Below are 11,909 nucleotides of genomic sequence, written 5' to 3'. Positions count from 1 at the left end.
GCTCTGTCACTGGTATTTTGACACTGCACACACATAAAAAAAAAATAATTATCAAGGACATGATTTGCTATTTGGTGACACATGTTTTACTCATATTAACTGAGACAGAATAATTCCTCAACATCACACTAAAATTTAAATTGGAAATAGTTATTATTGAAGAGATAGAAAAGACACAAATCTAAATACACATACCACTTGAAATTTTATTACAGATGCAGAAAATAACACGTCCTGCAAATATAGCTTACATTTATAAAAGTAGATTATTTCCCTAATAATTTTCTCAATGCCATTATAACATCCTTGTTCCTCAGGCTATATATCATGGGGTTGAACATGGGAGTCACAATAGTATAAAAAAGAGAAAGCACTTTGTCAGTTTCTGCTGAATGACTAGCTTCAGGTCTTAAATATGTAATAATAGCTGATCCAAAGAATAACACCACCACTGTAAGATGAGATGAGCAGGTGGAGAAGGCTTTGGCTCTGCTTGTGGCTGATGGCAATTTGAGAACCATTGAGATGATTTTGATATAGGAGATGAGTATTAACAGAAACGGGGCCGAAACAAACAGCAGAGCAGCCACATAGACCATGAGCTCATTTGTGAAGGTTTCCCCACAGGCCAGCTTAAGTATTGGGGAGATGTCACAGAAGAAGTGGTTGATTACATTGGAAGCACAATATGGCAGGGAGAAAACCTGGAAGGTCTGACCTACCTGAAAAGGAATTCCACTGATCCAGGAGGCAGCCACCAGCAGGATACAGACCTTGTGGTTCATGACCAGAGGATACTGCAGAGGGTTACAAATGGCCACATAGCGGTCATAGGCCATCACTGCCAGAAGGAAGCATTCTGTGGCCCCCAGTACAAGAATGAAGCACATTTGTGTAGCACAGGCAACCAAAGAGATGGTCCTTTTCTGGGTCCCGAGATTCACGAGCATTCTGGGGAGAGTAACTGAAACATAGCAGATCTCCAAAAAGGAAAAATTGCCAATGAAAAAATACATGGGGGTCTGGAGAGCAGGTTCTACTTTTGTTATTACCAAAATACTTCCATTGCCCAGCAGGATGATCATGTAGATGACCAAGAACAGTCCAAACAGAAACCACTGGATCTGGGGCACCTCAGCAAACCCCAAAAGGACAAATTCCTTCCATGCAGTTAGGTTTCCTTCTGGGGGTTTTCCCTGGTGTTTCATCTGTGGAAAGCAAAATCTGATTATGTGCTTCTCAGAGACCTTCAGGGACGGGTATGGGCTATCTAAGTGAATCTGGTCATCCACATCAATGCTCAAGACCACTGCAATTGTTTGCACAGTAAGAATATGACATTCCTTACACATTCCACGTTTGTATACATTAGATCCTATGCATGGTCACTCACACATTGCCCTAAGATTCTTCAGAATAATGCCATAGTATCTCCTGTCAAAGTCCAGCATAATCCAAATTATTCACAGGCACCTGTACATTGGCCAACTCCTGAAGATAAATCCACAGCTCTGCCAGGGCATGTCAAGTTTAATTAATTACATTTAATCAGGTTTAATTAATTTAACTTTTTGAAAATCCTATTCTTGGACATCTCTGAACTTTCTGAAGCATTTTGAATAACACTATTTCATAGCTTATCTTCTCCCACACTTTTGAAAATTTCATTAATGTATTTTTTTAGTGGTGCTTGGGCTCAAGCCCAGGTTAATTGTGCTAAGACCCCAGCCCTCATTTTAGAAACATTTTTATTTCTTCTAATTACTTATACATGACAGTAGTATGCATTTTGACATCATACTGAAATGGCATATTCTCATTTTTCTGGTTGTACATGATGTAGATTTACACTGGTTGTGTAATCAGTCATATATGCATATGGGATAATAACATCTGATTCATTCTACTTTTTTCATACACTTGTAGCCCCTCCTCTCCCTGTCACTCCCATCAAAAGCATTAAAATGGTACACATCAATTAGACACCACATTATGTTTTGACACGTGAATACATTACATAATATTTAAATCATGGTACATATTTATTTCCCAAAAACATTATTTCCTGCTGGTGAAATTTTCATGATCCTCCCTTCTAGCTTTTAGAAATAGTACATTTTTGTGACTATTTCAACTCTCCATATCTTCCCATCACTTAATTGTAACATAAATGCCTTTATTACATAATTCATAATTATAGAAAGTTGGAAAATGGAGAATATTTTGTTGACAAATGGAAAAATGTATCCATCCATAGGATATGAAGTGGGACATATTAGAGGATTTTCCTTAATATGGGAACATGGATCCAGATAGAATTAATTAAGAATGTACTAAGGGAAACGAAGGTGGCCTGTGAGGTATGTGACAGTGTATATGTGTGTGGTGGAAGTGAAAAAATAAATTCTGCCACTAGGTTAAACTCCATGTGCAGTGTGCCCCACCACAGTCTTTGCTGTTTCATAAACAAAGACAAAACAAACAATAAGTCCTAAAGAACCAAAAACAAAAAACAAAAAAACTCTACAAACTTTTCTATTTTTTATGTTTTTAGAAACTAACACATTGAGATAAATAACAATAGACAATTTCTTCATTTTCCCATAAGTTCATAAGTTTGATGGTTGAGATTATTATGCTTTTTATTGAACTTGGGTTTGAATCCTAACTGTACTATTTATTGTCTGTGATATAAAAAAAGATATTTAACATTTCTAAGGTACCTTATTTGTCAGAATCAAATGAGACAATACTGGCAAAATATCAGTGATCCATTTTAAAGTGATTGTCATCTAGTTATGTCTCTATACATATAATTATGTTGATCATAGAAATTGGGCTTTAGGCTAATAGGTCATTAGCCCCCAGGTTAATAATACATTGCTCAAAAAGTGTTATTTCATAGAGTTACCTGCTTATTTTTAGGCAGTTTATTCCATTCTTACTCTTCATTTGGGTCACAATGATGGAAAGTTGAACTTGATTCTTTGAAAAAATATCTAAGAGGTACTCATTCATTCTCAGGGGACATTTAGTATATGTTCAATTCTAAAAGTGAATGCAATTTTAGATATTATATCCAAAGTATCTTCTGGTTCTTGCTCTTCATTAATCTCAACCTTGCCTATCATTTCTCCAAACCTGTGGCTTTGGACCTTGCCCCCCAAACACAGAATAAGGGTAGTCTTGGAAGTGAGATAGAGTCCTACAAAAATGGCTAGAATTGAACTACAGTTCCTCTTCTTGCTGGCTGAGATTCACAGATATTGCTCTATTCCTGCTGCCATAGGATTATAAAAAAAGTAACACAGGCTAAGAATTTTACCCAGTTTTAGGATTACTGATCTCTCTCTATATAAAACTGCTTTAAGAGTGCATGGTATCTATGCAAGTCTATATAAATGGTACTTATTCTTATTAATATTGTTTTAAGTTTATTTAATGCTTCAGATAACATAAAAATATACTCTACATAGTTTTTTCTTTGTATGATCTTTTTAATGTGAGACTAGAGAAAGATCTTAATGTAATCTTATAATGTTATTAAATTCCCAAAATCTTAAGATAAATATCCAGAATTCTCTCTCATATCTTTTGTTTATATTCTCATATCTATCTGCAGTTCTACTATCCAAAATACAATTCATTCCTTAGCCCAGTGTGTTGAAATTTGGCCTGATCTCTCTGTATGACTTTTCTTTTTTATCAATAAATGATCTGAGAGGTAAAGACTGGACTATTTACTACTGCAGATCAGTACAGATCATAAAATAATGGTTGTTCACCATGTATATGGCTTAATATTTTATTCAAAAATGATTCAAAGTAAGACACACTATTAAAAGTATCCCTCATAAGAAGAAAAAAAAAAAGAACAAGATTCCAAACTTTATGTATTTTTATGCTGAATGGAAATATATAAATACTAATTTTACTATTCCAATAACATTCAGTGATAAATAAAATATAATTTTATGTTATACAAACCCAATGTTTTGTTGTGAAATAAGTAGTATATAAAAGAGATAAATACTATTTTACTCAGAGATAGCAAGGCACAAAGCACAAATTTCCTCAATATGCTCAAATAAGATTTTATTACCTTTCTTTTTTGCAGTTGTTTATGTTTTTATTAACCAAAGTTAAAAACAAACAAACAAAAAAAAACTTAATGCTCTTATTTTTCTATTTTAAATTCAAGACCCTGTTTCCTCCAAAAACCCAAAAGATTAAACTAATATGTAATAATATTCAACTTCAGCCAACTATTACAAGCTACCTAAACTTCTCCCTGGGTGTATACTTCCTGTAAATTAACAATGTAATACTTAAAAAAAAAAATTGACCCTATAAGTATTTTATTTCTCAAAAAATTTATTTAAAAAATTATTATCTTACATTTTTATAGTACTATTTTATGTATTCCTTGATGATTATAAGTTTGTTTCATGGATTGTTTTACTTTCAGTCATCTATTAAAATATAATCTAGGGCTGAGTTTGTGGCTAAGTGGTAGACTGCTTGGCTAGCATTTGTGAGGTACTGGATTTACCACATATAAATAAATAAAAAACAAGGTCTATTGACAATTAAAAGAAAAAATTTAAAACATATATTTTAAATATTTGCCATTTTTATATCTAGCCTGAATAGGTACATATGAAAATAATTTGTAAAAATGTGTTAGCTTAAAAGGAAGTTTTCCTATAATATTTTATCTATTCTTAAAATACAACAGTTTGTACAGTTTTCTGACTTCACATACCTTCATATCATTGTTTTATAATTATTATTTCATTGCAAGTTATATTTAATGGAATAAGATTTATATATGAGCTGCTTTAATGAAACATCCATTTTCCCACTGTGTTCTATCAATTTTGAGTTTATATTGTTAATTAAATTTCACCTGGATAAAAAGTTCATATTTACCTTTCTTGATTGGGTTGATTTTTTTTTTCCTTACTGTAAGGCTTAAAGATTTTGATATTTCAATTGCTTAAGGTGAGACCACTTATATCATCATAGATGTTCCATTTGTTTTTAAGATATTTGTTCTTTAAAAAGTGCTCTTTAAATATCAACAGTTCTGTCTACCCTAGGGACTTCTTCCACCTACACATTTAAATTTCTAATTAAGAGCAGCTCTTAGGCATTTGCTTATTTGCTTTATTGCATTTTGCCCAGATAACTCTCATTGTAGCCAGAATACAGTCTTTTCAGGCTCCCTATGGAATAGAGTGCACAGTACATTTTCTTTCTTAATATGAATTGGGTACTGAGCAATAACATCTGTAACCATCATAGATTGACACATATCCACATATTAATTTTGTAATGAAGAGCTATTTGCATGTGTGCATATGTTTCCCTGTGTGTGTAGAGCTGGGAATGGAAACCAGACCTCACACATGTATTCATCTTAGGGTTCGGAATCCTGGACATTATCACAGCCACTCAAGTTACCCTTCAATCATATAACAAAAAAAAATAGGTATTACATTAATCGATTTTTACTTTCAGCTTCAAAAATTGCATGTGCCATATTGTGCTGCCTTTAGTTTTAAATTAAATAAATGACATTAAGATATGTTTTATATCAGAATGTTACATAGAAATGAGAGTGAATGAATTACCTGCATATCAGTCACATCAGGAAATGTCATCAATATAATGTACAGTAGCAGAACAAAAACAAGCAAAGAAACAAAACAAGCAAAGAAACATTAAATAGTATGAAAAATACATGATACAATATATATAAAAATACAAAATTGATTGACAATATGTGATGAATCGGTGTAATCAGAGTCTAGTGATTTTTCTGTATTTATCTACTTCTCAGTAAAAAGAATATGTAAGAAACTTCCAAAACTCAATAGCAAAAACTACAAATGTCCCAATTAAAAATGGACAATTGAAATGAATAGATTTTTTGCAAAAGAAGACAAATGATCAACAAGTATGTGAGAAAATACACAACCTTATCAATCATGGCAAAAATGCAAAGTAAAACATCACCTCACCTCAGGAGAAGTGACAAAAAATAGCAATTGTCAGTGAGGATGGGAAGACAAGGGAACACTTGCACACTATTGGTGAGATTGTAAATTAGTGCAGACATTATAAAAAAGTGTATGGAACTTCCCCGATAAATTAGAAATAAAAGTACTATGGGATCTAACAGTTCCTTTACTGAATATATATATTCAGAGGAAATTAGACCAGAATATATAAGGGAATGCACATTTATCTATTGCAGTCCTATTCACAACAACCAAGAAATACAAACCATCTAAGTGTCCATCAACTGACAGTCAAGTAACCAAAATATATTACATACATACAATGGACTCTGATTCAGCCACTAAAAAAAAAAAAAAAAAAAAAAAATGGAATCCTGCCATTTGTTACATTGTAGAGTGATTTGGAGATAATTATGTTAAGTAAAATAATCCAGGAAGAGAACAGGTACCACATGGTCTCAATCACAAGTTAAATCTTTAAAAGGATGATCTCACAAACATTTTTAGTACATTGCTGGTTAGGAGAAGTGGGGAATTTTAGGTGATCCAGGATGAAAAAGAAAATTTTATTGATGAATACTGAGTTAGATATACATGTGAGAAAGAATTCTCACATATCATAATGAAGAGAGATACCAATACTATACTCCACATTTAAATTAAAAAAGGGGGGGTTGAAATTATTCCCAGAGAGAAATGATAAAAACTTTTGGAGATAGACAGATTTATCATGATGTAAAAATTGAACGAAGAGTATGACTCTGCATCCTGTAAAAAGAGAAATGAGAAGTTGTACTTCATTTGTGTACAATGAGTTGAAGTGCCTTCTACTGTCATGTATAATTAATTAGAACAATTTTTTAAAGAGAGAGAGAGAGAAAGAGAGAGAGAGCATATTTTAAATATTTATTTTTTCAGTTTTCAGTGGACACAACACCTTTATTTTATTTTATTTTTATGTGGTGCGGCGGATCGAACCCATTGCCCCGCGCATGCCAGGTGAGCACGTTTCGGCTTGAGGCACATCCCCACCTCAAATTATAACAATTTTTAAAATTACCTAATTTATTTATGTCTTAAAGCATTACATGGTATCCCATCAATAGATAAACTTGTGTGTATTTGCAAATCATTTAAAATTGCTTAAAAATAAAATATAGTCATAAAGCTATATTGTTTTTGGTGCCTATACTCAAAATTAAATACAGCCAGTCTCTTCAACTTGTACCTCCTCTCAGTTGTTCTGCCTGCTCTGGTCAGCATCTCTGCACTCCCTCCACTCTACTCTCACAACCTCCATTCTACTCTCTGCTTCTGAGTTTATATTTGTAGATGAGATATAGCAGTGAGATTGTGATGGGTTTTTCCTTCCACCTCTGGCTTATGTCACTTACTCTTATGTCCTCCACGTTCTTCCATATTACCATAAATGCCAGGATTTCCTTCAATTGTTATGTACTAACAATACTGCATTGTGTTTATGCCAGATTCCATGCATATATTCAGTTGCTAATGTATAGTTAGGCTTATTCCATGTCCTCACTTGGAGTACATGGTGGAATGAGTATGGCAGTACAGATATCTTGTCAACCTACAGATTTCTTTCTTTTGCACACATACCCAGTAGTGTGATTGCTGCATCAATGGTAGTTCTATTTTTATTACTCTGAGAAACCTCTATGATCTTTTCCACAAAGGATGAATTAATTTATATTCCCATAGTAAGTGTTCATATTTTCATTTTCTCCACATCCTGACCACTGCTTTTGTCTTTCATTTTCTTTATACCATCATTCTGCATGAGTGAAGTGATATCACTTTTTGCCTTTAATTTATACTTCTCTTGATGATTAGTAATGTTGAATACTTGCCTTACTGGGGCCACTTTTATGCCTTAAGTAAGGAATACTCATTTTTCTCCCATTTTTTTTAATTTAGATTCTTGGTTTTCATTGTATTGAGCTATTTCGGTTCTTTGTATGCTTTGGATAGTAACCCCTTCTGATTTGAAAATATCTTTCCCAGTCTGAAGGCTGTTTATTCACTCTGTTCATATACTTCTGAGCTGAAATTAAGCTATTCTACAGCTCCAGCTGTCTCACTGCCTATTTTCAGGAGGATACCCTGGGGAATCCATTTACTTGGTAAATTATATTATTGGAAGAATTCTGTTCTTTGTATATATTGAAATGTAATACCTGTTTTATTAATGAATATCAGCTAAATGTCCTTAGTGGCTTCTCACAGTCACCACTTTGGCATATGGCCCATTCATGGAAAGGCAGAAAAAGCAAACTGAGTCCTTCTTATGTGTCCTTTTCCCTTCCTCTTTTGTCATTGCATATATATGGCCTACTCTTCCTCTTCTGCTGCATTTTTAGGGTTCATGTCATCTATTGGGTTACCTGGATAATATCCTAATCTCATAGTTTGTAATCTGGCACACATGTGCAAAATTTCATTTATTATATAATTATTGTATTCACAAACCCATGAATTAAGTTTTTAGTCTATCATAATGTTCTAGTAAAATGGGATGACTGGTTTACGTGATCTTTATTTGATCAGATCTCTATTAAAATTATAATCTGACACAACATATGATACTGTATTCCAGGCAAAGTTGGTTAGATTACCTAGGAATAAATACTAATGTATTCATATTGATCAATAACTTTAGATGTTAAACTAAATGAATAACGAACCAGATAGGAGTGTTATATTTTATCATGTTCTCAGATAGAGAGTGTTGAGAAAGAGATTAAATGCTCATAAGCTTTTTCTTTCCCCTTTTGGCATTGTCTGTGGAGTATTTCCACACTGACACACAGTGAGTTAAATAAATGAGCTATCCGTGCTTAGTGATGCTGTAAAATCTCTAGAGTTTGCCAAGAGTCTGAGGTAGGAAATGGCAGTATCTTTTTTCATTACTCATTTAATCACTCAATTAACAACATTTAATATTCATCTACAATTGGCAAGTCTATAAATTATTTAGGTAAATAACCTGCCAGTTTATATTAGTTGCAAGTTATAAAATTAGATTCTGCTCTTTAATTTTAGAAGATTTTCTGATGTCCTTTGCAATTTCATTGAAGAGAAAATAATTTTCTTTAGATATGAAGTATGAAAAACATAAATGTATTTTCCCCAACTGTGTGACCAGCAATTCAAACATTTTACATAAATCTGTGGTACTATCATTTAAGCATGAATATTTTTAGTGCAGTGATTACATCCTTATTCTTTAGGCTATATGTTGTAGGACTAAACACTGGAATCACTGTAGTGTAGAAAAGAGAGAGTAATTTGTCAATTCCTGAAGATGGATTTGGGTCTGAAGTAGGTAATGGAAGCTGATCCAAAAAATACAACCACAACCAGCAAATGGGAGGAGCAAGTGCCAGAATGCCTTACTCGTCCTTGGGCTGTTGGCAACCTCAGAATGGTGAAAACAATTTTGCTATAAGTGGCAAGTATCAACATAAAAGGGACTACAACAAATAATATAGCTACTATGTAGACAGACACCTCATGCACACAGGTGTCCTTACAGGCTATCCTGATAATGGGGAATATGTAAGTAGAAGTGGTTGATTTGGTTAGAATGACAGAAATGCAGAGAGAATATCTGGCACATTTGCCGTATCTGGACTGGCACTCCCCTGAGCCAGGATCCAGCAGCCAGTTGATGACACTTCTTTGGGTTCATGACTAGTGGATAGTGCAGAGGGTTGCAGATGGCCACATAGTGGTTATACAACATCACAGCCAGGAGGAATCATTCTGCTGCTCTGAACATAAGGAAAAAACACTTTTGCTTAGCACAGTCCCATAGGAAAATTCTCCTACTCTGACCAGAATCCTTGGGAGAGTGACTGAAACATAACAGATTTCCAGTATAGAAAAATGTGCCAGGTAAAAAAACAACAACAACAACAAAACAAAACAAAACAAAACCATGGATTTGTGTAGCCCACAGTTCAGTGGTACAGTGCCTCTGGATGTCTTATACTCTAAATACAATTTTGTATAAGAAGCTTCCTCAAATAACATTCTTGATGATTTCTTCAACTTTTGGAAACTTTAGAAACTTCTATTTATACTTCTAAGAGAGAAAATTACTAATAATTCAGCCTGATATCACTATGTTTGTTTTGCTCAGATAATTCATGTTTATTTATTTAATGGTTATTCCCTTTGAAATAATGATCTTCTATGGGGTAAATAGTGTGGAGTTGAATTAGAGCCTCTATCATACATAATACTTATATCAAGTGCAAGTGGTTGGAATCAAATTATAAATAAGAAATAAAAGTAGATACCAGTGTAACCAATCAGAAGGATGAATTTCTGCAAGAAATCTCTAATGATTAAAAAAAATCATGCTAACATCTCTCTGTCATCTTATTTTATTTATTTTCTTAATTTTTTTTTAGTTGTAGATGGACACAATACCTTTATTTTGTTTATTTATTTATTTGTAGGTGATGCTGAGGATCAAAGTCAGTGCCTCACATGTGTGAGGCAAGCGCTCTACTGCTGAGCCACAATCTCAGCCCCTCTCTGTCTTCTTAGATATATTTATCATGGTTTGTGACTATTACCAAGAAGGAACCTTTCTAATATTAGTAGAATGCAAAACCATTTTAATACTGTGTATTCAATATTTTGCTCACTTAGTATATATATTTGGGTTGGCACAAGATAAGATGTCTGGACCTTGTTGATGTAAAATAGTTAAATACATGCTTATCACACAATTATTTAGCAAATATTAACACATAAGAAGATGATGATGACAATAATCTTTCATGCTGCTTCCTTTTATTGAAAAGGATTTTCCATTTTTCTCTCAGTTTACCTAATAATAGCAAAAGTCACAAGAGTACAAATGTAATTGAAATAGTAACCAACAACAAAGGGTTCCTTTTAAATTTTAAATATTTCTTATTGTTAATTTTAATAAAGATAAAAAGTAGATATAAAAATAAATGCTATACTTGTCAAAAGTAGTCCATGCTTACCTATTTTAAAATTAGGTTAGTTATAATGCTTACCTTTATTGATTGCTAACAGACAGAAAACAATAAAGAAGTCTGTCGTTTTTATAGTTTGGGAATTTACCTTTATTTGTAATAGAGGATAAGCCTCTTCTAATGTATATTCAACTTTCAGAAAAAAATGAAACAAAACAAAAAAAGCAAACTAACAACAACAACAACAACAAAATAATAATAATAATAATAATAATAATAATAATAATAATAATAAACCCCGAGTGCTCCTGCAGTAATAAATAGTGTCTGCCTTGGGGATAAATCCTTTCCCAGGTAACTTTCCAATTGAGGAAAGCATTTTTCTTCTATTGAAGGAGTCTAGTATAACAAACTATGACCTTCATGGCTATTCTACTTATATCCTCAGTCTCTCCTAGTTCTTTTACTTACCAATAAATATAAACATTGAAAACATTTTCTTTTGTCATTTGTGATTTCAGTAACATTTATGATATATGCCTAAACATGATCATACATATTTTGTCATATATTTTCTTCCAACAATTCTAATTTTTAAAAAATTCTACAACTAAATCCATATTGCATTTTGAGTTTGATTTCTTGAAATAAGAATTTTACGTTTTAGGGTTTTTGTGTGCATAAAATGTTTAAGAAAAGGAAGGCAACCTAAATAAGAAGAGTGAAAATTTGCTTTGTTTGGCACAGGCATTTCTTACTACCACTTTCAATTACATGAAACAGAAGATCCACTAGGACTCTATATGCCTGATAATTTAGCTGCTTTCTAATTTATACAGTGGAAGTTTGTGTAACTTCAATCAGCATATATAAATAATTTCCACAGTTCTTATTAAAAAATTAT

At 32.8% G+C, this 11,909-nt stretch overlaps 1 protein-coding gene and 1 pseudogene across 1 annotated transcript; both read right to left on the bottom strand.

Annotated features, from left to right (window-relative positions):
- Positions 1 to 266: 266 nt before the first annotated feature.
- LOC139707075 (olfactory receptor 10AG1-like) lies at positions 267 to 1,226 on the bottom strand. Its single transcript, XM_071617067.1, has one exon. The coding sequence runs from the start codon at positions 1,206 to 1,208 to the stop codon at positions 267 to 269; it is 942 nt and encodes a 313-aa protein (XP_071473168.1). The 5' UTR covers positions 1,209 to 1,226.
- An 8,000-nt stretch (positions 1,227 to 9,226) lies between these two features.
- On the bottom strand, positions 9,227 to 10,082 carry LOC114083841 (olfactory receptor 10AG1-like; annotated as a pseudogene).
- Positions 10,083 to 11,909: the final 1,827 nt, after the last annotated feature.

The sequence above is a fragment of the Marmota flaviventris genome, chromosome 9, assembly GCF_047511675.1.
Source record: "Marmota flaviventris isolate mMarFla1 chromosome 9, mMarFla1.hap1, whole genome shotgun sequence".
Classification (NCBI taxonomy): Eukaryota; Metazoa; Chordata; class Mammalia; order Rodentia; family Sciuridae; genus Marmota; species Marmota flaviventris.
This window is presented reverse-complemented; position numbering and strand designations above follow the sequence as displayed.

Excerpts from the sequence above, each read along its gene's own strand:
- LOC139707075 (XM_071617067.1), bottom strand. The coding sequence starts at position 1,208 with ATGAAACACCAGGGAAAACCCCCAGAAGGAAACCTAACTGCATGGAAG.